At 47.9% G+C, this 26196-nt stretch overlaps 1 protein-coding gene across 2 annotated transcripts in view; it reads left to right on the top strand.

The window, feature by feature from the left end:
- DNAH1 (dynein axonemal heavy chain 1) overlaps window positions 1-25572 on the top strand; it is a 51866-nt gene extending 26294 nt beyond the window's left edge. The window contains exons 25-79 of one of the 2 annotated variants that reach the window (XM_075831903.1): window positions 232-337; window positions 875-1054; window positions 1134-1274; window positions 3349-3512; window positions 3619-3732; window positions 3813-4001; window positions 4111-4216; window positions 4326-4439; window positions 4533-4682; window positions 5400-5486; window positions 5865-6051; window positions 6247-6338; window positions 6423-6577; window positions 6660-6837; window positions 7170-7364; window positions 7680-7799; window positions 8124-8282; window positions 8618-8722; window positions 8801-8941; window positions 9023-9183; window positions 9409-9566; window positions 9800-9973; window positions 10890-11068; window positions 11224-11454; window positions 11700-11896; window positions 12109-12244; window positions 12686-12894; window positions 12970-13141; window positions 13218-13409; window positions 13866-13976; window positions 14074-14259; window positions 14336-14527; window positions 14626-14793; window positions 15547-15738; window positions 15840-15971; window positions 16052-16177; window positions 16263-16382; window positions 16517-16666; window positions 16754-16914; window positions 17075-17300; window positions 17730-17925; window positions 18424-18575; window positions 19028-19224; window positions 20584-20728; window positions 20844-21002; window positions 21492-21623; window positions 21711-21881; window positions 22173-22352; window positions 22447-22623; window positions 23035-23202; window positions 23437-23567; window positions 23642-23786; window positions 24466-24672; window positions 24994-25228; window positions 25300-25572. In XM_075831903.1, the coding sequence (XP_075688018.1) occupies window positions 232-337; window positions 875-1054; window positions 1134-1274; window positions 3349-3512; window positions 3619-3732; window positions 3813-4001; window positions 4111-4216; window positions 4326-4439; window positions 4533-4682; window positions 5400-5486; window positions 5865-6051; window positions 6247-6338; window positions 6423-6577; window positions 6660-6837; window positions 7170-7364; window positions 7680-7799; window positions 8124-8282; window positions 8618-8722; window positions 8801-8941; window positions 9023-9183; window positions 9409-9566; window positions 9800-9973; window positions 10890-11068; window positions 11224-11454; window positions 11700-11896; window positions 12109-12244; window positions 12686-12894; window positions 12970-13141; window positions 13218-13409; window positions 13866-13976; window positions 14074-14259; window positions 14336-14527; window positions 14626-14793; window positions 15547-15738; window positions 15840-15971; window positions 16052-16177; window positions 16263-16382; window positions 16517-16666; window positions 16754-16914; window positions 17075-17300; window positions 17730-17925; window positions 18424-18575; window positions 19028-19224; window positions 20584-20728; window positions 20844-21002; window positions 21492-21623; window positions 21711-21881; window positions 22173-22352; window positions 22447-22623; window positions 23035-23202; window positions 23437-23567; window positions 23642-23786; window positions 24466-24672; window positions 24994-25228; window positions 25300-25421 (8773 nt within the window). In that variant the 3' untranslated portion in view covers window positions 25422-25572. Of the gene's footprint in view, window positions 1-231; window positions 338-874; window positions 1055-1133; window positions 1275-3348; window positions 3513-3618; window positions 3733-3812; window positions 4002-4110; window positions 4217-4325; window positions 4440-4532; window positions 4683-5399; window positions 5487-5864; window positions 6052-6246; window positions 6339-6422; window positions 6578-6659; window positions 6838-7169; window positions 7365-7679; window positions 7800-8123; window positions 8283-8617; window positions 8942-9022; window positions 9184-9408; window positions 9567-9799; window positions 9974-10889; window positions 11069-11223; window positions 11455-11699; window positions 11897-12108; window positions 12245-12685; window positions 12895-12969; window positions 13142-13217; window positions 13410-13865; window positions 13977-14073; window positions 14260-14335; window positions 14528-14625; window positions 14794-15546; window positions 15739-15839; window positions 15972-16051; window positions 16178-16262; window positions 16383-16516; window positions 16667-16753; window positions 16915-17074; window positions 17301-17729; window positions 17926-18423; window positions 18576-19027; window positions 19225-20583; window positions 20729-20843; window positions 21003-21491; window positions 21624-21710; window positions 21882-22172; window positions 22353-22446; window positions 22624-23034; window positions 23203-23436; window positions 23568-23641; window positions 23787-24465; window positions 24673-24993; window positions 25229-25299 lie in introns of both variants that reach the window. The other variant, XM_075831902.1, reaches the window with a different exon arrangement.
- Window positions 25573-26196: the final 624 nt, after the last annotated feature.

The raw sequence follows: 26196 nt of genomic DNA, 5'->3' as shown, positions 1-26196 counted from the left end.
CACTATGCTGGGTACCTGGGCACTATGTTGAGTAGCTGGGCACTATGTTGAGTAGCTGGGCACTATGCTGGGTACCTGGGCACTGTGTTGAGTAGCTGGGCACTATGCGGGGTACCTGGGCACTGTGTTGAGTAGCTGGGCACTATGCTGAACAACTGAGCATTGACGTGATACCAGTAAATCTCTTTGACATCAGCTTGAGGTTAAAGCGGAAATCTTTGTCTTTTTCAGGTTCTACTTCCTTTCTGATGATGAACTCCTGGAGATTCTGTCCCAAACCAAGGATCCCACCGCTGTGCAGCCGCACTTACGCAAGTGCTTTGAGAATGTTGCCCGGGTAAGATCACGGGTCTGGAATGGTCACTAATTCATTGTTTAACATTTCTCAATTCTCTCGAGCGTCCCCTCCTCATCTTACCCGCTGTTATCGCTCAGCCGACCTGTCACTTTTGTAGAATCTCCGGGTAGATTCTTCTGGTTGATTCTTGATAACGTTGATGTGTATTTATTTAGTCCATGTCAATGTACAAAGCTTAGACTTCATTGAAGGAAACCATTGAGACCGAGTCCTATTGGATTTGAATATTTGTATTATGCCCTCCCTGGACCCAGTTCCACCTCCTAAATGGCCTCCAATGATTCAACCAGTGGCATAACCCCACCTCCTCACTACCGGTGACCCCCTGAATGGTGGAAGACTCACAATGGGTTTGGGCACTTGTGCCAAGCTTTTCTACAGTGCCCTGATTACCACTATAGAAGCCCATTTAATGGGTAGAATTGTGCCCTCTCTTTCCATGATATTCGGACATGTATATGGTGTGATCGATGTACCACAGCTGACTTACCAAGCATCCTTCATACTTCTTTCCAGCTGTTGTTTCAGCCTGACCTACAGATCACCCACATGTACTCCGCAGAGGGCGAGGAGGTGCAGCTGTCCAAACCCATCTACCCAACGGGCAACGTGGAGGACTGGTTACTGGAGGTGGAGAAGGTCATGAAGGCCAGTGTGCGGGATTACATAGAGCGATCCATAAAGGCCTATCCGGAGGTAAGACTCACAGGAGCTGCTTTGGTTTTCCATATTCTCCTGAGTCAATCTTGTCTTAATCTGAATTTTTCATTTCCAGACTCCTCGTTCGGACTGGGTGATGAGCTGGCCGGGTCAGGTCACCATAGCTGGCTGTCAGACATTTTGGACCAGGGAAGTGTCAGAGGCTCTAGAGGCCGGAGATCTGTCCACCAGGCTCTTCCCACAACTGGAAGCTCAGGTCAGTGTTGTGGGTTTATGGTTAGAAGTGTCTCAGGCTGGACTCTCGCACAGCACGGCATCTAGCAGTCCAATAGATAGTAATGGTTCGTAGGAGCGGTCATTATTGCGGGGAAAAATTAGCGCAATATGTGGATGAATATGGAGTACGATTCAAACGCCATATCTCCCAACATACAGTTAGGTCCGGAATGATCTGGACAGTGACACAATCTTGATGATTTGGGTTTTGCTGCCACCACATTGGATGTGAAATGAAACATCTGAGATACAATTGAAGTTTCGACTTTCAGGTTTAATTCAAGGGGTTGAACAAAAATCTCCTGTGAAACGTTTAGGAATTGCCGCCATTTTTCTACACCGGCCCCTCATTCCAGGGGCTCAAAAGTAATCAGACAAATTAACATTCCCATAAATAAAATGTTTTTTTAACACTTTGTACAGAATCCTTTCCAGGCAATGACGGCCTGAAGTCTGGACCCCGGGACATCACCACACGCCGGTTTCCTCCTTTGTGAGGTTTTGCTCGGCCGTTACTGCGGCGTCTTCACTTGTTTCTTGTTTGTGGCTCTTTCTGCCTTAAGTTTTGTCTTCAGCAAGTGAAATGCTGGATCAGGGTGAGATTTGGGACTCGGCCATTGCAGAATATTCCACCTCTTTCCTTATAGACTCCTCGGTCGCTTTCGCAGGATGTTTTGGGTCATTGTCCATCTGTCCTGTGAAGCGAAGTCCATTCACCTGCTGCATGTGGTGGAATCTGAGCAGAAAGTAAATCCCTGAACACTTCACAATTCATCCGGCTGCTTCTGACTTCAGTCACATCATCAATAAACACTAGTGACCCAGTGCCAGGCAGCCATGCATGCCCATGCCATCACCCCGCCCCCACCGTGCCGTCACCCCGCCCCCACCTTGCCGTCCCACCGCCCCCACCGTGCCGTCCCACCGCCCCCCACCGTGCCGTCCCACCGCCCCCCACCGTGCCATCACACCGCCTCCACTGTGCCTTCCCACCGCCCCCACCGTGCCATCACACCGCCCCCACCATGTGTTACAGAGGATGTGGTGGCTTCGGGTCATGAGCCGTTCCCAGCCTTCTCCATACTTTCTTCCTCCCATCATTCTGGTCCAGGTTGATCTTAGTTTCGCTTCTTTACATGTTGTTTGGCAAAGTCTAATCCGGCCTTTCTATTTTTGAGGCTGATTAATGGTTTGCACCTTGTGGTGAACCCTCTGTATTTGCTCTCATGAAGTCTTCTCTTTATGGTGGACTTAGATACTGATCCACCTACTTCCAGGAGTGTGTTCTTCACTTGGGTAGATGTTGTGAAGGGGTTTTTCTTCACCATGGAAAGGATTCTGCGATCACCCACCATTGTTGTCTTCTGTGGACGTCCAGGCCTTTTGAAGGTCACGAGATCACCAGTGCCCTCTTATTTTTCGAGAATGTACCAGACTGTGGATTTGGCCACTAGTGACATTTTGTGCTTCTCTCTGATGGATCTCTTCGTTCTTTTCATGCCTAACAATAGTCGGTGTCACTTGCATTGAGAGCTCCTCTGACCTCATGTTGTGGGTTCACAGCAACAGCTTCCAAATGCCGCACCTGGAATCAACTCCAGACCTTTTACCTGCTTAATTGATGATGGATTAACGAGGGAGTAGCCCATGCAGCCCATTAAATAGCTTGTGATATAATTCTCCAATTACCTTTGGTCCCTTGAGAAAGAGGCATATTAAAGAGCTGTAATTTCAAAACCCTTCCTCAAATTAGGATGTGAATACCCTCAAATTAAAGCTGAGATTCTGCACGTTAAGCCCATAGTGATTATATAACTGTATATTCAATGTTTTGGTAAACAGATAAAATGCCAAAACTTGTCACTGTCCAAATACTTCTGGACCTAACTGTATGTGTCAAATCTCTCTTGTATTGACAGATCGATCGATACCTGATCCCCAGTGTGCGCATATCCCTGTTTGAGTGACCCATCAACTTGACTCTAAGTCAGGCCCATAGGAGTCCGGCATTGATAAGTCCACTGATGGTCTTTACCCTTTGTCTCTTCCCGCAGCTCGGTGACCTTGTCGCTTTGGTCCGCGGTAAACTATCACGTATGCAACGTTCCATCCTCTCTGCCCTCATCGTGATTGAAGTCCACGCCAAAGATGTCGCCGCTCGTCTGATTGAAGAAAACGTCAACAGTGTCAATGATTTTGAGTGGATATCCCAACTCCGGTATAGTCACAATCATCTTGTCTTTTTGTATCTTTTTATTTTATCTTGTAAAATTTCTTTTTCTGATTCCACCCCAAATGTTCACCATTATTCTGCGGACTCGCAGGTATTACTGGAGCCGGGATGACCTGTATGTTCGAGCCGTCAATGCCGAGTTTCTTTACGGCTATGAATATCTCGGAAACACCGGACGTCTGGTCATAACACCGCTAACAGACAGGTACGTTTACCGAGGTTTGAGGAGGCCATGTTACTACTGAAGGGCAGAATGATACAGCCGATGTCTCATTGTCATTGTAGGTGCTACCTGACACTCACTGGAGCCCTCCATTTAAAGTTTGGGGGCGCCCCCGCCGGACCCGCTGGAACGGGGAAGACGGAGACCACTAAAGACCTGGGCAAAGCTCTTGCAATCCAAACCGTTGTGTTCAACTGCTCCGACCAGCTGGACTTCATGGCCATGGGCAAGTTCTTTAAAGGATTAGCCAGGTGTGTGGTAGAGATCTGATATTCATGTCTCACAGCAGGACGCTGAGGGTTTTATTTGACTGATTTTGCCGCCGGTATGGCCGATGTCGCTCTTTGTCTTTCCTCACAGCTCCGGAGCCTGGGCTTGCTTTGATGAATTCAATCGGATTGACATTGAGGTCCTGTCTGTGGTCGCCCAACAGATCACCACAATCCAGAAGGCTCAGCAGCAAAGAGTAAGTACAAGCACCGAAGGGACCGTCTGGACTGGGAGCCTTTAAGGGAAACTCTCATGGTTTTCCCTTTCAAGCCCATTTTATTGTTCTCCTCTCCTCTATTGACCAGGTGGACCGCTTCGTGTTTGAGGGTGTGGAGATCCCGTTAGTTTCTACCTGCGCTGTTTTTATAACCATGAATCCTGGGTACGCCGGTCGTACAGAATTACCGGATAACCTAAAGGTACCGCAGCGCTTCTACCGGTATCTCCAGTACTGGGGTGATCTATGATGTCAGGTGTGACCAGTTCATCTCATTACGTCTTTGTTCTTCCAGGCGCTCTTCCGTCCCGTGGCGATGATGGTGCCTGATTACGCCATGATTGCCGAGATCTCACTATATTCTTTCGGATTTAACAATGCCAAGATTTTAGCAAAGAAAATAACGACAACTTTCAAACTTTCGTCTGAGCAACTGAGCTCCCAGGTGACCTTTATTCTTATTCACTGTCCCATGAGCTGCTCCGGTGTCCGGTCTCCTCTAAATAAAGCCAAATCTATGAAAAGTTCTGCATATTTGTAATAGACTTTATATTTAAATCCTTCACCATTTTCAAGGTTTTTGTTTGCTTTAAGTGAATAGAAACATCTGTTCTTTACATCCAGAGGCTGAAAACACAAGGAAACCTTATACTTTTCACGACTGAAAGTTTGCTACAATATCATGCAGCTTAGACAATCCTCTAGACTCCGGGCTGGTACAATTTTCCTGCACTGATACATTCATTGTAAGTATAGGATTTGTGCTGCTGATGTGTTTAGTTGGCAGAGGAGTGACTAGACTGAATAATTTGTAACAAATCCTCAGCTGTGAAAAGTATTAGGTCAGAATAGATTTCAGCCTCTGGATGTACAGTAAGCAAGGAATGTTCAAGCAAGCAGTGATCTTGAAAATAGCGAGGAATTGAAACACAAAGTCTATTTTGTTGCGGAGCTTTCTATTGAATGCTATTTACAGAAAACTGGAAAACCTAATGGGTGACGCAAACTTATACCGCCCTCTGTCTCTATGATTTCCCTCCTCTTTGCATCCAACTACCGACTCTTCATATATTTTCACTTCCTTTGCTGAATCGTCCCGTCTTGTTTCTGCCATCACTTCTCATTAATAATGAACATTGAAAAATCTGCATGTATTTCCCAGGATCACTACGATTTTGGAATGAGAGCTGTAAAAACCGTCATTTCTGCTGCCGGAAATTTGAAGAGAGAGAATCCAACCATGAACGAGGTGAGCCTGACGCCTTACTGTTATGTTGGCGCTTCTCCTTTAAATGTGGTTGGATCAGATTTGTCCTTCTTACTCAATGCAGAAAAGTTGAGAACACCAGCGATGAAGGGAATTTGAAAGGGTGGAACAGTCAGCAGAATGCAGGCGCTGTTTATGGCAGTCTGTATTATGTAAATGGTGCGATGCTTGCAATGTCAGACAACACATCACAGAATACAGGCTGCCATAATCCGCATCTGCACTTGGCTGGACTGTTCCTTCAGGGCTGTGGCAGTCCAATCCTTCACAAATCTTATCCACATTTTGCAATTTCGGAGACCCTTCAGTCCGTCTTCTGACCACACGTTCTATTCTTCCTTCTTCTGGGGATCTGAGCAGGAGCTGATCTGCCTCAGGGCTATCCGAGATGTCAACGTTCCCAAGTTCCTCCAGGATGACCTGAAGCTCTTCAGCGGGATCGTGTCAGACCTTTTCCCCAGGATTGAGGAGGCGCCTATTGATTATGGCAGCTTAGAGGAAGCAATTCGGAAGACTTGTTCCCAGAGAAACCTCAAGGACGTGGACGGTAAGAAGATTTCTGAAAGAAAATGTGACATTTGTGCGTTGGTTCTGCAAATTTACTACCAAATAGACGAATGTCCGGTAGATTAAATCCGATGAGAATTTGAGAATTCAATCTATTTTTCCCTGTTATCAGCCGCTGCTCTTATACTAAGGACCGAATCATTGCATAACAAGTCATTTTGTGGTTTTATATCAGGATTTGTCACCAAGTGCATCCAGCTATATGAGACCACCGTGGTACGACACGGCCTGATGCTCGTGGGACCGACAGGTTCAGGGAAGTCCGAGGTTTGTGAGTTTTCGTAGCCCATATATTTGAATGATCAGATATGAATATGACAGAGGGTAGAATTGTCACTTCTGTATCCACAGTGCTATAAGGTCCTTGCTGCTGCTATGTCATCCCTTAAAGGTCTCCCCTCGGTCAGTGGAGGGACCTACGAGACCGTTCACTACTACGTCTTAAATCCCAAGTCCATCACCATGGGTCAGCTGTATGGAGAGTTTGATCTTCTCACCCATGAATGGTAAACCAGTAAATCCGTCACTCCTTCCAGATCTCTTCATTGAGACGTCCCATTACCGCGGTTTTCTTTGCTGACTTTGTAGGACGGATGGGATCCTGTCATCGCTCATCCGAGGAGGCGCCGCGTCTTCGGACCCGGACAAGAAGTGGTACATGTTTGACGGACCCGTAGACGCCGTCTGGATTGAGAATATGAACACGGTGCTGGACGACAACAAGAAGCTGTGTCTGAGCTCAGGAGAGATCATAAAGCTTACAGAGGTGACCCCAAAACACCCGCCCACGGCACTGCCACCCACCTCACTTGTCCCGATTGAGAAAATTCATCCAATTTGTGGATTATTTGCTTTGACTTGTAGATTTATGTATCCTAAGGGTGGACCAGAAATGGATTGGGGATTCGGGAGGACTAGGGGGGGAGCAATTAACTCATCTGTAATTATTTAAAACTGATTTCTCCAATTTCCCCCTTCATGGATCCCTCCGGCTTCTGTCCTCCCACGTTCTTCATCAGATTTCCCCTCCTGCTCCACACGTTGGCCTCCTGTATCCGCAGCTCTTCCCTTCAGCTTGTTCCTTGTCTTCTTCTTTAGGCCATGACCATGATGTTCGAGGTCCAGGATTTGGCCGTTGCTTCTCCGGCCACTGTTTCCCGCTGTGGCATGGTCTATCTGGAGCCCAGTATTCTTGGACTCGCCCCTTTAACTGAGTGCTGGCTCCGTCGTATTCCCTCGGTCCTAAATCCGTATGTGGAGCAGTTGGAGTCTTTGTTCTCACGGTTCCTGGAGGTAAAAACCATTGGTGTTGGACTTAGATATGAAATAAACCTGCATGACATCTTGAAGTTTCCTTCATTTTGTTTATTTTCTTGGCTTTAAATAACCCTACAGAACCCAATCTAAACAAACAGAGCTGCAGTGTAAAGCATGGGGGAGGCGGGTAGAATTTAGGTTTTAGATTACCCCCCCCCCCCCCCCCATCGACACTGCAGGTAATCTAGAATCACTGGCTGATATGAAGCTGCCTGTCACATTGTATAATGAATGACCTTGTACCAGTCTCGTAGTAACATGGACCATTCTTATATTCCATCTCGTCTTCAGGATTCCATCCGGTTTGTGCATCGTACAGTGAAGGAAGTGATCGCCTCCACCGCCAGTAACCTAGTGATGAGTCTCCTGAAGCTGCTGGAGTGTTTCTTTCAACCTTTCATCCCAAGAGAGGTAAAACCACTCCCTGGCGGCCGTCGCTTATTTAGACATGACCATGTAACGCTGCGTTACTCTGTAAATCCTTTGCTTTACTAATCATATACTGACCCTGAGTTACATCCTATTTTATACTCAAATCACACCCAGAGCTGAATTCACAATTCTGTCATTTGCAGAGTTCTGCTTTAATAGACTTGTCTGTGAATAAGTTCTCCTATGGGAAAGGAGTCCTGTACCTAACACCTAATTCTGCTGCATCTGTCAGTGAACTCTTGGGTTCAGCAGAACATTAGTGCACGATTTATATTACATGGGACATTTATTTTCTTTTTCCAGGGTCAGAAGAAAATCCCTCAAGAAAAGCTGGATCGCATCGAGGAGCTGCTGGAAAGCTGGTTCATGTTCTCTCTCATTTGGAGTGCGGGGATCACCGGCGACTCTGATGGCCGCTTGTTGTTTAGCAGATTTTTGAGGGACAAAATGATCTCTGAGAAGGTAACGCTGTGACACGTGATGTCCCTCACCCCTCAAGATGAACACCGCTAAGCGGGCGTCATCATAGATCAGTGAAACTACAACTCCCAGCATGCTCTGCCACTTGGCATAGTGCGAGCAGTAGTTTCACAACAGCTGGTAGACGGCACATCGCTCAGGGATTATCCAATGTCAATCTCCCAGCCTTCACTTCTCGGTGAAATAGAGCCCATGTACGGAGCTATGACAGATTCTCCACTGGGCTCAGCCACCACTTGCTGCAATACATCCCGCTGCACCTGTATAGTATGGCCATTTCCCTGTCTATTGACTTAAGATCTCTGCATAATTCCCAGGTGACGGTGCTTTTCCCAGAAGAAGGTCTGGTCTATGACTATGTGCTGGATGATGCCGGGATAAGCAGTGCTGCTGAAGATGATGACGAGGACCCGCGGAGGAAGGTGAGACGTCTGTGCCCGGTGAGGCCCCGAGAAGTCTGCGCTGTCACATTTTACTCCACACGTGGTTTTCTCTTTGAGGTGCGCTGGGTGAATTGGATGGAGTCCTCCGCTCCGTTCTCCATCGCTCCGGACACCAGCTATGCCGACATCATCGTGCCCACACTGGACACCATACGAATGTCTCATCTTCTGGGGATGCTACTGACCAACAAAAAGCCGGTGAGTACACAGAAGCCATTATCACTACCGTGGCTGACCGGCGGTCGTCGGATCTGGACCCATCATGCGTTTTGTCTGCAGGTTCTGTGTGTGGGTCCTACAGGAACCGGGAAGACGCTGACCATCTCCGACAAGCTGCTGAAGAACCTGCCCCAGGAATACATCAGTCACTTCCTCATGTTTTCTGCACGAACATCAGCCAATCAAACGCAAGATCTGATCGACAGCAAACTAGACAAAAGGCAAGAAAAGTCCTGGGGGGTGATTAGAAGGGACCCTTGGAGTGTTCCCCAAAAACCACAGCGCCCTCCTCCGCTCAGAGGTGTACGGGTTTAAATGCCAACAAATTCATTCCGCATAAAGCTGGTATCATTAACCCTTCACAGAATCTATATTAGAATGAAGCATTAATATGCAAAAGGGTGAATTGATTTGCAACTATTAACTCCAGACATCTGTTATTACAGGAGAAAGGGGGTGTTCGGACCACCCCTGGGGCGCTACTTTATCTTCTTTATTGATGACATGAACATGCCGGCTCTGGAGACGTACGGAGCGCAGCCGCCTATTGAGCTGTTGAGACAGTGGATGGACCACGGGGGATGGTATGACCGGAAGCAGATAGGTAAGGACCAATCACGTGTCGTCCACGCATACAATATAATGTTTGAGAAAAGGGAAATACGGAGGTTTGAACTAAAAAGTGCGACCCCCCCCCCTCCCCCACCTATTCAGAAGTCATTAGTGCTATTGCTATAGTCATTTTGGTTCAGTGCATTGCAACCGCTCCGGGTCCAGGGAAAAATTCCCAGGTAATATTCCAGGACCAATGTCCCTAATAATCTTTGCGTTCGGCAGGGGTCTTCAAGAAATTAGTGGACATTAATTATCTGTGCGCGATGGGACCCCCCGGAGGAGGCCGGAATCCAGTGTCGCCTCGTCTCACGCGTCACTTCAACCACTTGTGCTTCACCGAGATGGGCGACAGCAGCATGAGCAGGATATTCTCCACCATTCTGGGAAGTTGGATGGGTAAGTGATCGCGGACGGAGGCAAAGGGGACAAGAAGGACGGCAACTGCTGACCTAAAACATTTTGCTTTCCTGCATTTTGATTGGTGGTGTCCAATATTTCAGAATACCATAATTATTCTGCATCGCGCTGGTAACCGGGGTGTCAGACATAGAATCTTACTTGAATGATGGATTTAGTTATCGGGCATCAGCGCTTGTATCTTCCATCATACTAGTGGAGAGCTGAAAACATGCCTGTACTCCAGTCCCAATGTCTTTCTGCCTGCCGGCTGCCAGTGTCAGCCATATTGGCTCTCATATGATTGTTTGTTCTGTCATCCGGTCACCCAGAGGCTACTCCCAATCTCTCTCAGCTCCCCCTTACTCTTAATGCTACCCCTCCCCCTCTAATGGAGCAGAGACTTGATTGATGGAAGTAATTCTATACATGACAGACGGTTACCAAAGAACGAAGACAGAACTTATTAGGTTGTATGTGATCTCTCATCCTATATTGGATCTGTGTCTTGTCCTGGTCGAGACTTTACGTAGTCCCCCGCTCTTCATCAGGGTGCGCACCATCCCATTGTGGCTGACGGGTTCAATGATAGTGAGTCCTGCTTGTTTCTGACACGCAGGATCCACCTGTAATCGATCACATGTAAGTTATGAACTGTCAGAGACACGCAGGATCCAATGTCACTGAACCAGTCAGTCCCGCTGATCTGACGGATTGAGGTCTCGGCACTAGATACAGCTGCTCTATATACAGGATACAAAGCAGCTGTATCTCAAAAAGTTAAAATATTTTTTAATAAAAAACAATTATAAAGTTACCCTAAATACAGGGACTGACCTGTTTATTAAAAAAACGGCCCTCAAAATTGTACATTAATCCTGCATCTTCATCATCGGTTGTCTTTCTTTCCTTGCAGCAGGGGCCCCGGCAGTTCAGCACCTCACGGAGCAGCTGGTTGAGGCCACAATTAAAGTGTACAATACAATCACATCACAGCTGCTCCCCACCCCCGCAAAGTCTCACTACACGTTCAATCTCCGAGACCTGTCCAAGGTTTTTCAAGGAATATTGATGGCTGAACCAGCTAAGATTGAGGTGAGCACCAACAAGTCAATGCAAGGTCAACCCACCTACAGACTTCCAGGCGTGTACATTCGGGGTATTCCGTTCCCCTTATTATTTGCACTTCTGACGCTACATCAGACCGGTTGTATTTGACGTCTCGTCCGGTTCCCTTTTGCGTTTTGCAGGACAAGTTTCGCCTGTTGAAGTTGTGGTACCATGAATCGTGCCGGGTGTTTCAGGACCGGCTGGTGAATGATGAAGACCGCAGATGGTTTGATGACCTCCTGAAGGGTGGGATGCAGGAATTTGGAGCCACCTTCCAAGAGGTGATACCACAGCAGCCTGTACTATACGGGGATTTTATCACCTCTGGGTCTGATTCCAAATCATATCAACTCATTGAAGACCGCGAAAAGGTATGAAGAATAAATGAAGCCGTGTTTTTATCACCTGGCACAAGACCCCAGCCCCCCATTAGTTATAGCTGAGCACCATTTCACATACAGATATTGCCTTTAGCTACAGGAGGATTTTCCATTGGAGATCCCTCAGGACTATAAATAAATGCGGCTTCCACGGGTATTTGTCCGTGTATCTTTGTCGCGTATATCCGTGTATCTTTGCTATGGGCCATTGTTCCCAACCCTGTGTTTTCCATCAGCTCCTCAGCGTCATGGCGGATTACATGGACGATTATAATCAGATCAACACAACAAAGATGAAGTTGGTTCTTTTCCTTGACGCCATTCAACATATTTGCCGGATAAGTCGGGTTCTGCGCCAACCGCTTGGCAACGCTCTGCTATTGGGTGTCGGAGGAAGTGGAAGACAGTCGCTAACCAGACTAGCCAGTCACATGTAAGGACAAGCAGAGGACTCGGTCCCCTCCACGTTCAGCCGTCCTGGTTTTGTTCATTTTGTGTCTGTCTATCATGTGATCTGATCTTTCTTTCACAAACTGTAAAGTTAGAAACTCGCATTATTCTGCAGATTGGCTGCGTACAATTACAGGTTATGTGGCCCCTTTTTTTTTTTCATAGCCACTGATTTACTTTTCGATCGCTTTCCAGGGCAGAATATGAATGTTTCCAGATCGAATTGTCCAAAAATTATGGGATCCCGGAGTGGAGAGAAGATATAAAAGGAATTCTGTTGAAAGCCGGGCTGCAAAATACTCCCGTCACTTTTCTTTTCACGGACACCCAGGTTCGTTTTCACCATCTTTTTTTTTTTAGAGAGAACCAATCCAAAGTATGGTTATTAAATGGCTTTCACGGGACTGTAATATTCGTGGCCAAACTTTAGGATACGCCATCAATATCAGATAGTTGAAGTCTGACTCCTGGCACCCCCGCTGATCCGCTGACTGACGGTGACCTGGTGCTCATGTCATGGTTTACCCCTTTATTGATTACCGGGCACAGCGCCATACATTTGGTAGTGGCTGTGCCTGGTACTACAACTCTTAGCAGTTCAGTCCTGTGCGGCAGTACCAGTCACAGCCACTACCAAATGTACGGCGCTGTGCCCGGTAAACAATCAAGGGGTAAACCATGGCCACCTCGGTTAGTTGGTCAGCTGGGGTGTCGGGAGTCGGACTCCTAACAATCTAATATTGATGGCCTTATGTAATCTTTTCTCTTCAAGATTAAGAATGAGTCGTTCCTTGAAGACATTAACAACATCCTGAATTCAGGAGACGTCCCCAACCTGTATGGACCCGAGGAGCAGGATCAAATTGTTACTGTGATGAAACCAGTGGTGCAGGACATGGGGCAACAGCCAACAAAAGCCAACTTAATGGCGGCCTACACAAGGCGAGTGAGGGGCAACATCCATACAGTGCTCTGCATGAGGTATGATTCCCAGACACAACCCCCACTAAAGCAAAACAAGAATTGGGGGATCTCACCCGTGTTCCTCTTTTATAGTCCGATAGGCGAGGTGTTCCGCTCCCGTTTGAGGCAGTTCCCGTCCTTAGTGACTTGCTGCACCATCGATTGGTTTGACGAATGGCCGGCAGAAGCCTTACAATCAGTAGCTTCTTCTTTCCTGATGGAGATTCCGGAGCTGGAGTCACGAGAATCTGTAATCCAAGGCATGGTAAGCGGGAGACCCCTCAACAGCAATGAAACGTGAGAAACGATTGATGGTCATTCTGAACATCTTCCTCCTACAGATCCGGATGTGTGTGGAGATGCATCAGTCGGTCGCTGTCAAGTCTAAGCAATACTTGGCCGAGCTGTCTCGCCATAATTACATCACACCCAAGAGTTACCTGGAGCTGCTCGGCATTTACTCCAGTCTTATTGGTAAAAAGCTGATGGAGATCAAGACTGCGAAGGACAGGATGAAGAGCGGTCTAGATAAGGTGAGGCGGAAGGGACCGGTTTTGATCGACATCGGTCACGATCCTGGAACCTTTTTTTTTTTGTTCTTATTTTCTTAGTATTTTATTATATTGCGCTTTCTCGTATTAAGACACTGATTGGACTCCTTTCATTTGACCTCTATACTGGGACGTGTCCCTGACGCCATTGCTCACACTTCTCCTCCGACCTCCAAACGTCATTGGTTCTACAAGAGTCCATGGATTTCTTTTTCTCATAGAAATATTGGAAATGTTTTGTGCAATATCAAGTGATTCTGATCTCTGGAGACACTCGATATCTCCTCCTGCACATCCCAATGCCATTGCTTTATAGTAGATCACATGATAATCACGGAGAACTAAAGCTTCAAGTCTCATGTGACTGTGATCATTGCTCATTCATTGTCGGGTGATTTCATCCTCCGCCATTTTACCGGATTTCTTGTATTTTCTCAGCTCCTTCACACGGCGGATGATGTTGCCAAGATGCAAGAGGAGCTGGAGATTATGCGTCCGCTGCTGGAGGAGGCCGCACAAGACACCGTCACCACTATGCAAAAAATTGAGGTAAATTAACGGTCGTCACGTTTCTCCAGCGTTAAAGTGTCTTCATTTCCCTGCAATATTCAGGAACTTTGAGACATATCTGACTGTCCTTTTTCAGGAAGACACAGTAGTAGCGGAAGCCACCAGAGCCTCCGTGCAGGTAGAAGAAGCAAAAGCCTCAGAGAAGGCGCGCAAAGCCCAGGAAATTGCTGCCGATGCCCAGAAGGATCTGGATGAGGCTCTGCCGGCTCTGGACGCGGCTCTCGCCAGTCTAAAGTCTCTCAACAAGAGCGACGTCACTGAGGTGGGTGGAGCGCACTAGTCATGTGTATTTGTATGGAGAGCCTGTTCTATGCACTAAATCTGCTTTCCTCCATCAGGTCCGGGCCATGCAGCGCCCCCCAGTGGGTGTAAAACTTGTGATCGAAGCTGTCTGCATAATGAAGGGCATCAAAGCAAAAAAAGTGGCCGGAGAAAAACCGGGAAGCAAAATAGACGACTACTGGGAGCCGGGGAAAGGTCTACTGCAAGATCCTGGCAAGTTCCTGGAGGGGTTATTCAAATTTGACAAGGTAGGAGTTGGTCAATCATCAATAAAGAATGGAAGAGAGAACGAAAGGAAGAAAGGGATTTATAATCTCATGACCCGCTCTTCCCTTTCTTTTTTCAGGACAATATTCCGGATGCTGTTATTAAAGCCATACAGCCGTACATTGATAATGAGGAATTTCAGCCGGCAGCCATCGCCAGGGTCTCGAAGGCTTGCACCTCCATCTGTCAGTGGGTTCGGGCCATGCATAAATATCACTTTGTGGCACGAGGTGTGGAACCCAAAAGAGTAAGTTCTGAAAATGTTCATTATAGCATAATATCATCCACCTTAAAGGGGTTGTCCACTACTGAACAACTGACGACCTACCCACCGGATAAGTCATCAGTATATCATCGTGCGGGTCCGACACCCCGACCCCGTCAAGCTGCCTCTGGGTAATCGGATGATATGGCCCATTATGCGATGTACGGAGCCGGAATCAGTTGGCTCCATACATAGCATAGCGGTCATGCCGCCGAACTGCAGCTCTGCTCCTATTCACTTGACTACTGCAACTCTGCTCCTATTCACTTGACTACTGCAGCTCGGCCGCTATTCAGTGGCCGGAGCCATCTGCTTCCAGCATGTACGTCCGGTGCTCGGAGGCAGCCAGAGCGGCTTAACGGTGTGGGGTCCGGGTGTCGGACCCCCGCAGATCATGTACTGATGACCTATCCGGAGGGTAGGTCATCAGTTGTCCAGTAGTGGACAACCCCTTTAATGACTATACACCTCTAGATTTCCACAATCTCTATAACAAACCTCATCCTTGTAAAAGAAAGGGCCCATATATATAATTTGGGAATACTTGTTTTGCTCTTAGCGACACAAATAAACAAAAGGAAGGGTTGGATATTTTCCTAATAATCTAAATGGCAGTCGTTTTTTCATCTCTTTCGGTCCCTGTTCACCCTGAATGAGCTAAATCCCTATTGCCTCGTGATACATCATTACCATAGTAGTAAAACATATTACCCCGTGCACTACTCTGTTTTATAGCAAGCACTTAAAGAAGCTCAGGAAGATTTAGCAGTGACCCAGAAAATCCTGGATGAAGCCAAAGCCCGACTGACCGAGGTAGAAGACGGGATCGCAACTTTACAAGCAAAGTACCGTGACTGCGTGTCCAAGAGGGAAGAGCTGGAACAGAAATGTGACCAGTGTGAACAGAAGCTGAGCCGCGCTGATAAGGTAGAAGGAACGCTCACGGACTCCGTCTTATTTAGGGAGCCGTTGACCTCCCGTCTTTGCTTCTCTTTGCCATTCCTCATTCATTGTCCCCCTCCTGGTAGCTGATCACTGGATTGGCCGATGAGCGTCAGCGCTGGCAAGACACAGTCCTAAACCTGGAGAACCTGCTGGTCAATGTTTCGGGGGACCTGCTGCTGTGTGCCGGCTTCCTGGCTTATCTAGGACCATTCACGGTGAGAATCTGATATAAACCCGCTGTTATAATTAAATATAATCATATTGTACATAAGTTCTACGTCTACTGTCTCCTCAGGGACCGTACCGGACATCTCTATTTGAGCAATGGACTAAGACGCTGAAGGATCTTGACGTGCCCTGCACACAGGAGCCATCCCTCATAGGAACCCTGGGGGACCCGGTGAAAATCCGCTCCTGGCAGGTGAGATGATGACGTCGGCCGTTTCCTATATTTAGATGTTTAGCGATCGCTTGTTACTCCCCCTCCCCCTCACTGCCGCTTTCAGATTGCAGGACTTCCCAATGACACGCTGTCTGTGGAGAACGGCGTCATCACTCAGTATTCGCAGCGCTGGTCTCATTTCATCGACCCTCAAGGTCAGGCCAACAGGTGGATCAAAAACTTGGTGAGTTGACTTGTGAGGGCCGAGGTGAAAATTTCATGGAAAAATTTACGTAAAGCAATTTCCAATCTGTAGAGACATTCGTCATGGATTTCACTGTTCCACTTACCCTCCATATACAACGATGTCTCTGACAGGAGAAAGACAACGGCCTGGACGTGGTGAAGCTCAGTGACCGGGACTTTTTGCGCAGTTTAGAAAATGCTATTCGCTTCGGGAAGCCGTTCTTGTTGGAGAACGTAGGAGAAGAGCTGGATCCGGCTCTAGAACCCGTGCTCCTGAAACAAGTAACCAATGCGCCTGATCTGTGACTATATTATCTCATCCTGATCCATCCTCTGCTAATCCTTGCCTGCCCTGTCTCCGCATCACAGACCTACAAGCAGCAAGGTAGCACCGTCCTACGTCTGGGTGATGCCGTCATTCCCTATCACGATGATTTCAGGATGTACATCACAACCAAGCTGCCAAACCCTCATTATCCACCGGAAATCTGCACCAAAGTCACGCTCATAAACTTCACGCTTTCTCCCAGGTAATAGACAATTACTGGTCCAACCCTACGTGACAACTACCACCCTGTGCATTCAAAAATGATGGGGGTTGTGGTTCTAAATACATTTGATTGGATTCATTAGATATAGTTGATGTTTTCATGGTCTTTGATCATTGAATGTCTTATTCACTCCATCCAGTGGCCTCGAGGATCAACTCCTGGGACTAGTTGTGGCTGAAGAACGTCCGGATTTGGAAGAAGCCAAGAATCAGTTAATTCTGTCCAATGCTAAAATGCGTCAGGAGCTGAAGGAAATTGAGGACCAGATTCTCATGCGTCTCAGCTCCTCACAAGGAAACCCGGTGGATGATGTGGATCTCATCAAAGTGCTGGAGGCTTCTAAAGTGAAAGCTGGAGAGATCACGGTGGGTAAATAGCAGACCGAGGTCTTAGGCTGGATTCACACGAGCATGTTCGGTCCGTAAAGGATGGAACGCATTTCGGCCGCAAGTCCCGGACCGAACACAGTGCAGGGAGCCGGGCTCCTAGCATCATAGTTATGTACGACGCTAGGAGTCCCGGCCTCTCCGTGGAACTACTGACCCGTACTGAAAACATGATTACAGTACGGGACAGTTGTCCCTCAGCGAGGCAGGGACTCCTAGCGTCGTACATAACTATGATGATAAGTGCCGGCTCCCTGCACTGTGTTCGGTCCGGGACTTGCGGCCAAAATACGTTCCGTCCTTTATGGACCGAACATGCTCGTGTGAATCCAGCCTTATTCTCCAGCAATGACTTGGTCGTAACTTGATGACTTTTTCTCTTGTGATATTTTCCTCGTATTTCCACAGGCAAAAGTTCAAGTGGCAGAGCAGACAGAAAGAGACATCGATATCACCCGGCACCAGTACGTCCCTGTAGCTGTAAGGACACAAATCCTGTTCTTCTGTGTCTCCGATCTGTCCAATGTAGACCCCATGTACCAGTATTCCCTTGACTGGTTTCTTGGTATCTTCACCGCTGCGATTGCCAATTCTGAGAGAGCAGGTAAGCCATAGAAATCTCTGCGCTCCCATTCATATCTCAACCACATCACCAATCAACTTCCATCTTGAACCTCCACTTGATAATTTTGTATTGTATTTGCTTTGATGCACCTCTCAAATCTCCGAACTATTTCATGACCGTCTGGTTCACTTGATCGCGATCAGTCAACAGTCATCCGTCTATTGACCCCATCAAACACTCTCGGCTAAATTCTTGGAAAATGTAGATTTCATGCAAATTGTGTTTTATTTTAGCCAAATGCTTTTTGTTCCTATGATAAGTCATCGTGGAGTGGCGCATGTTATTTCTGTGCTCTGCAGCCGCACCAGTTCAGTGGTTGGAAGATTTGACTGCCCGTGGTCGGCTTTGGTGTCCAGTATATAATCTAAAGGCTTCTCCACCTCCTTCCAGTCACCATGTTGTGTTTTATTTATAACATTGGGGTTGATAAGAATGGGTCAAGATGACTTTATAAATGATTGTAATTTGCTGTTTCAGAAACGGTGGACAAAAGAATCGACACCATAAACACGCATTTCACCTTCAGTCTCTACTGCAACGTCTGTCGGAGTCTCTTCGAAAAGCATAAACTGATGTTCTCTTTCCTGCTGTGCGTGCGGATTCTCATGGACAAAGGACTCATTAATATGGTGAGGACGTGTTACTAAACGGCGCCATAAAGCAATGACCACTCGAGTCAGGGGAGATTTGATCAGAGATCTGAAACATAGAGCAACGTATGGGCTGTCCGTGCTTTCCATATACACCGGAGGTAGCCATGAAAATGCAGAATCCACTAGAAATCAAGAACTCCATGGAGTCGATTTAACTATAGCTCATGCCTCTATGCCCCAGTGATATCAGCGGTTGGTAGACCAGCTGAATGTGAGTGTTCCCGCGGCAGCGTTGCAGGACGCACAGTAAAACAATAGTGAATGGAAGTCGTCCTCCAGATCCGCTCCCTCTATTATGTCAGCGCGTTCTAATAGGGCAGATATAGAGGTTGTATATGATATAAGTCATCGCCATGTGGAATTGAGAAGACCTTACCCTTGTGTATATGTGCATTGAGAAAGCCGTCACTAACATACAATGTTTACAGGAAGAATGGCGCTTCTTGCTGTCCAGCGGCACGGCCCCCACTCTGGCCGAGAACCCCTGTCCTGAATGGCTGACCGAGCGAGCGTGGCGAGACATCCAGGCCTTGTGTACGCTGAGCAGCTTCAGTAGCATCAAAGAGCAGATCATTCAACACCAAGAGGAATACAGGAGGATCTGCGACAGCGCCGAGCCGCACCGGTGAGCAGATGACTTTCCTCTAAAATCATCCACGGCGGTAATATGACGCGGTCTGGTCAGGAGCCCAATGACCTCAATAAAAATCACCATTAATTAAACATGTGACCTCGATTACGATTATTGAATGATTTAGGTTACACCCCTTTTTGCATGTCACGCCCCCTATTTGCATGCTACGCCATTGAATTAATATTTATCCTGAGCCTGCTGTATATAATATACCCCAACACTGCCCCCACACAGTATATTGTACCCATAGTGCTCCCCACACAGTATAATGCCCCACACAGTATAATGCCCCTATAGCTGCCCCACACAGTATAATGCCCCTATAACTGCCCCCACACAGTATATTGTACCCATAGTGCTCCCCACACAGTATAATGCCCCTATAGCTGCCCCACACAGTATAATGCCCCTATAGCTGCCCCACACAGTATAATGCCCCTATAACTGCCCCCACACAGTATATTGTACCCATAGTGCTCCCCACACAGTATAATGCCCCTATAGCTGCCCCACACAGTATAATGCCCCTATAGCTGCCCCACACAGTATAATGCCCCTATAACTGCCCCCACACAGTATATTGTACCCATAGTGCTCCCCACACAGTATAATGCCCCTATAGCTGCCCCACACAGTATAATGCCCCTATAGCTGCCCCACACAGTATAATGCCCCTATAACTGCCCCCACACAGTATATTGTACCCATAGTGCTCCCCACACAGTATAATGCCCCTATAGCTGCCCCACACAGTATAATGCCCCTATAGCTGCCCCACACAGTATAATGCCCCTATAACTGCCCCCACACAGTATATTGTACCCATAGTGCTCCCCACACAGTATAATGCCCCTATATCTGACTTCCACGCAGTATAATGCCCCTATAGCTGCCCCACACAGTATAATGCCCCTATAACTGCCCCCACACAGTATATTGTACCCATAGTGCTCCCCACACAGTATAATGCCCCTATATCTGACTTCCACGCAGTATAATGCCCCCACAGCTGTCCCCAATAGTGCCTGATAATAATAATATACATACTCCCCTAACCCCGTTCCAATGATGAGTTGAGGAGATCCCTCCGGTCTGTGCGGTGCAGATGACGTCACTTCCTCGCGTCCAGTGATATATAGCGGATGGTAAAGCACGGATCTTACGCTTCTCTGCTCTACCATTGGCTTCACCTGTTTCTGCGTCCTGAAGATGAAAGTTTAAACCGGGAGATAATAATTGATAAAACCGAAATTCGCAGGATGACGTCGATTACTGCGCTGAATTTCTATTTCGATTATTTTTCGATGAATTGCCCAGCCCGACTATGACCTGGAGTCTGTTCATTTTCAGGGAGGAACTTCCGGGAGAATTGGATCAGAAATTCGATTCCTTCCAAAAGATGCTGATTCTGCGATGTCTAAGGGGGGACAAAGTCACCAACGCCATGCAGGACTATGTCTGCCAGAACCTGGGACAGAGGTTCATCGAACCCCAGGTACGTGGAGACGAGGAGGTTCCAGTGTTGGTCGTGATCTTTGCTTTGATTGGTTAAAGAGACATTTTTTATAGACACCGACATTGTAATCTGCGTTCTTCATACTTGAATTTAGACCGCAGACCTGGGAGCCGTGTACCGAGATTCCTCACCTGTAACTCCACTGATCTTCATTTTGTCACCCGGCACCGACCCCGCCGCTGATCTCTACAAATTTGCAGAGGAGATGAGGTTTTCCAAGAAGCTAACTGCTATATCACTGGGTCAGGGACAGGTGTGTACCCCCCGAGTACCCAACATGCACCCGAGATCCCACTATTAGGCTGGGTTCACACGAGCGTGTTCAGTCCGTAAAGGACGGAACGTATTTCGGCCGCAAGTCCCGGACCGAACACAGTGCAGGGAGCCGGACTCCTAGCATCATAGTTATGTACGACGCTAGGAGTCCCTGCCTCGCTGCAGGACAACTGTCCCGTACTGTAATCATGTTTTCAGTACGGGACAGTAGTTCCACGGAGAGGCAGGGACTCCTAGCGTCGTACATAACTATGATGCTAGGAGCCCGGCTCCCTGCACTGTGTTCGGTCCGGGACTTGCGGCCGAAATACGTCCGTCCATTACGGACTGAACATGCTCGTGTGAATCCAGCCTTACACCTTCCCGTCGCTCCATGTATACGTTTATAAATCTTCCATGCACTTTCCGGTAACATTTTTGTGCATTGCATTCCTTGAGATTTAAATGGTCTCCAATCTGTCTGTAGGGTCCTCGGGCTGAAGCCATGATGCGTAATGCCATGGAACGTGGAAAGTGGATATTTTTCCAGAATTGCCACCTTGCACCGAGTTGGATGCCTTCATTGGAAAGACTAATAGAAAGTATAGACCCGGACAAAGTACGTACTAGAGCGCGTGTCCCGTCTTCTACATTCTGTCCTGTGTCCTGATCACTGACCGGTATTATGACTTGGTTGTTTCTTTAGGTTCATCGGGACTTTAGGCTTTGGCTTACCAGTATGCCCAGTAACCATTTCCCAGTGTCCATCCTGCAGAACGGTTCTAAACTCACCATTGAGCCTCCACGTGGGGTGAAAGCCAACCTTTTGCGCACGTACGTGAGCCTGAGCGATGCAGAACTGAATGACAGCAGGAAGGTGAGCGCCGGACGTCTCCCCACATGTATGACGGGCTCTTCTAATGCCCCGGGTATAGTCCTGAATCACAGGCGTTCGCTCCTCTAAGCAGATCAGGACTGTTCAGCGGGATCTGGAAGACAATGTCATGTCTATGGGGATCCATTTTTGTGTAATGGAGGGGGGGTAATGGACGCCCGGGTGTCCTGGATGATCCTATTGTCCCCCATTACCCTGGATCAGCAGTACATGTGGTTTTCTTCTCTATGAATAGATGAACTTCCATTCATTCTCATCCTGTTCTCTCGCCAGGCTCCAGAATACAAGTCTTTGCTGCTGTCTCTCTGCCTCTTCCATGGGAGCATACTGGAGAGGCGCAAGTTTGGACCATTAGGGTTCAACATTCCTTATGAATTCACGGACGGAGATCTTCGAATTTGCATTTCTCAGCTGCGAATGTTCCTTGAGGAATATACAGACATCCCGTACAAGGTGAGTTCATGAGCCAGGGCAGGACCGCTGCACCTAAGGGGTGTTCTAGACTAAGAAGGACGCGGATAGATGACATGTTTCTCCTTTGCGGCAGGTCCTGCGTTACACAGCCGGGGAGATTAATTACGGCGGCCGCGTTACAGACGACTGGGATAGACGCTGCCTCCTGAACATCCTGCAGGACTTTTACCAGCCTCCGGTTCTAGAAGAAGGTTACAAGTTCTCCGAGTCCGGAGTGTACCGGCAGATTAGTCCGGCCTACGACCTTAATGTGAGGGATCCTTCGCTCTGTGCAGATGTCGTATTTTTCTGTGTTGATAATGCAGCGCTATTTTCGAGCTGTGCAGTCAGTACCTGTAGGTTACGCTGCCAGTATCTTACTATGGGGGACAGCCTTGTGATACGGTGTCTGTGCACTTACTTATAAACGACAGCCAGAATTCTCTCCAGGACAGAGTTGTTTAGGACCACTATGCACTCTAACCCTTAAAGGGGGACTCCATCCAGGACTGTCATGAAGTGCGTGTGTGCGCAGCACATCCATAGACAAGGACGCGCCTGTGAAACCGATGTAAATTAGTCTCAGCGTGATCCTTCTTGCACTGTTGGGGTAACGGGTGAATCTCACTTTCATTTGTTGTGTGATGGTAACTTGTTCCTCCTCTTTGGCGTCCTGTCTCAGGGTTACTTGCAGTACATTCGATCTCTTCCTCTCAATGATATGACAGAATTGTTTGGACTCCATGAAAACGCAAACATCACTTTTGCTCAGAATGAAAGCTTCGCCCTGTTGGGATCTCTTGTGACCCTGCAGCCACGCACACAGAGTACAGGAGGAAGCCGTGACGAGGTGAGTATCACCACCACCACCACCACCACCACCACCACCACCACCATCATCATCACCACCACCAACACTACCATCACTAACACCACCACCACCAATCACGATCATCATCAACAACAACATCATCATCACTACCATCAAACACTACCACCATCATCACCACCACCACCACCACCATGTACATGTCCAAGGTGGTTGCAGGAGCTGTGACATTAATTTTGGCGTATGTTCCCGTAGATGGTGGAAGAAATTGCGGAAGGGATCCTGAAGAAGATCCCACAGCTCATCTCTGTGCAGGACGTGATGATAAAGTATCCGGTCATGTACCAAGAGTCAATGAACACCGTGCTGGTGCAGGAAGTCCTACGGTAAGGACCGGGCAGGACGCAGGATCGGCTGTGTCTGGGTATTATACTTACTTCAACAGTCCCTGTTCCCCCAGGTATAACAGATTACTCGACGTCCTCTTCCAGACCCTGAGAGATCTGCTGAAGGCAATGAAAGGCCAGGTGGTCATGTCCTCTCAGCTGGAGCTCATGGCGACCAGTCTATATAACAACTCTGTGCCAGAACTCTGGAGAGCGAAGGTGAGTGTCCTGCCGGAAGCCTCGGCACTGGACTGCTTAAAGTGACGCTCCGGCCTCAGGACAAAATGATAATGGTTTATATGGAGGAATAATATCTGATGCCCTCCAGTTGCCCCCCCCCCCCCTATGCCATGGATCCGTCGTTCTAGGGTCCTTTCTGTGTCTCAAAATGGCCACAGCGCTTCTCAGGCTAAGTCTAAGACACTCCCTCTGTTCACGGATTGGACAGAACTGCTCATGTGAGCGGCTCTGGCCAATCCGGGAACGGTGGGATTGTCTCAGACTCATATGCCTCATGCACACGACAGTGTGCACCTGCCAAGTCCCCTCCGTGACAAGATAGGACATGTCCTATCTTTCCACGGATCGGGTCAGTTTTCACGCATCCGATAAAGTGAATGGGTCCGTGAAAACGATCGGGTGCCACTCAGATTCCGTAAAAAACGGCCCCAGTGGCACTCGGTCGTTTGCAACTGCACTTAGTCTAAGAAGCGCTGCAACCATTTTGGGACAGCACAAAGGGGACCCTAAAACGGCAGATCGATGGCATGGGGGGGGGGGGGGGGAGGCAACTGGAGGGCATCAGATATTACTACTCCATATAAATCATATTTAAAATGTTGTCCCAGAACCGGAGTGTCGCTTTAAGTAAACGCAACTGAATGTGGTGTCTTTGCAGGCTTATCCCTCGCTGAAGCCTCTGGCCTCCTGGGTCATCGATCTTCTACAGAGAATGGACTTCCTTCAGCAGTGGATCGCGGACGGGATCCCCGCCGTCTTCTGGATCAGTGGATTGTTTTTCCCTCAGGCGTTCCTAACTGGAACTTTGCAAAATTTTGCAAGGAAACACGTGATCTCCATTGATACAATCTCCTTTGATTTTAAGGTGATTAACCCCTGAACTGCTGTATTATGGGGGCTCTAAAGCAAACCACACTGATAACCATTATCTATAGGACATTTGCCTGTACGGACGACTCCTCCCGGTCACATATCCCCAGTGCTGAGGTGACAGCCGCTCCTTTAATTTGCTCGTTTTCTGAGGCTGCCAGTTATCTGGAATATATAGAAATATGGAGAAAAAAAATCTGTTGGAATTATGACCCAAGTCCCGCCGCAGTCGTGAAGAGGACACCTCCATTGTGTAATATCTTGATTTAAAGAGACAGTGTCCGTTCTGTTGGAATTTTCTTTTGTTCTTGTCCAGATCCTCAGTGAGACGGTGGCAGATCTGCGAGAGCGCCCCCCGGAGGGATGTTATATACACGGAATATACCTGGAAGGAGCTTGTTGGGATAAGACGACGATGCAGTTGGCAGAGTCGAAACCCAAAGAACTTTACACAGAGATGGCCGTCCTCTGGCTCCTCCCCGTTGCTGATCGCCGGCCGCCCGGATCTGGGATATACCTGTGCCCCATTTACAAGACGCTCACAAGGGCAGGTAAGAAAATAAATCCTCTGTAGGGGTCACTCTCATATTACGGCGTCTTCATGGATTCTTCTTTCTTCTAGGAACTCTGTCGACCACCGGACATTCCACTAACTACGTCATTGCGGTGGAGCTGCCCAGCCGGAAGCCCCAGTCACACTGGATAAAGCGTGGCGTGGCCCTAATCTGTGCCCTTGATTACTGACGACCACGGACGAGCCTGCGTATGTGCCAACCCCCCCTGTGCAGTCATTGCGCCAGACACAACCATTGATGCCCATCCACTTAGACGCCCAATAGTTCATTGTAGGATCACGGACTTTGCTGCAGCTGCATAAAGTTTATCAGTGACCGCCGTGTGTCTGATGGTCCTTCAATCGTGCGCAAACCGACCCACCATATGAGAATGCTAGGAGTTGTAGTTACCCGCACTTGTAAGCAGATACAGCTGGTACTGCGCTGTTATACATCCTCCATGACGGTGGGGAAGATGTAAAAAGCAAGCTGCGCCACCAAACGGTTGTACACGCCACGCGCCACATTTATTATGTTTTAGACGTTTTTTTTAGGCTTCACTTCTACAGTCTTGAAATGTGTCTAGAAAACGGTTGCGTGTGAGAGTGGCGAGACGCGCCAGACTTATTGATGGCATGCGCCGCTCTTTCGGCAGAAAATGTCAGTGTCTAAGGGGGCAAAAAGAGTCTAATATATCGAGCGAGCTGCGCCAAATATATCATACAGCGTGCGGTACTGGGATGAACTTGGTGCAGTTTCTGCCTCTCTGGTCTTGTTATATCCGGTCAGACTTCAGGACCGCTTTAATAAATCTCCCCCAGGGTGTTAAAATTCCTCATATATATTTTTTTTAAGCACTCTGCTTGCTGTCATTAGATGGAAATATTCTTCATTAGTCTGGATACAATTGTAACAAACCCGCAACTGTGAAAAGTATTAGGTTGGTTTTGAGCCGCTTGATGTTC

The sequence above is a fragment of the Rhinoderma darwinii genome, chromosome 7, assembly GCF_050947455.1.
Source record: "Rhinoderma darwinii isolate aRhiDar2 chromosome 7, aRhiDar2.hap1, whole genome shotgun sequence".
Lineage (NCBI taxonomy): Eukaryota > Metazoa > Chordata > Amphibia > Anura > Rhinodermatidae > Rhinoderma > Rhinoderma darwinii.
The sequence above is the reverse complement of the archived record's forward strand: the minus strand, read 5'-3'. Positions and strand labels throughout refer to the sequence as shown.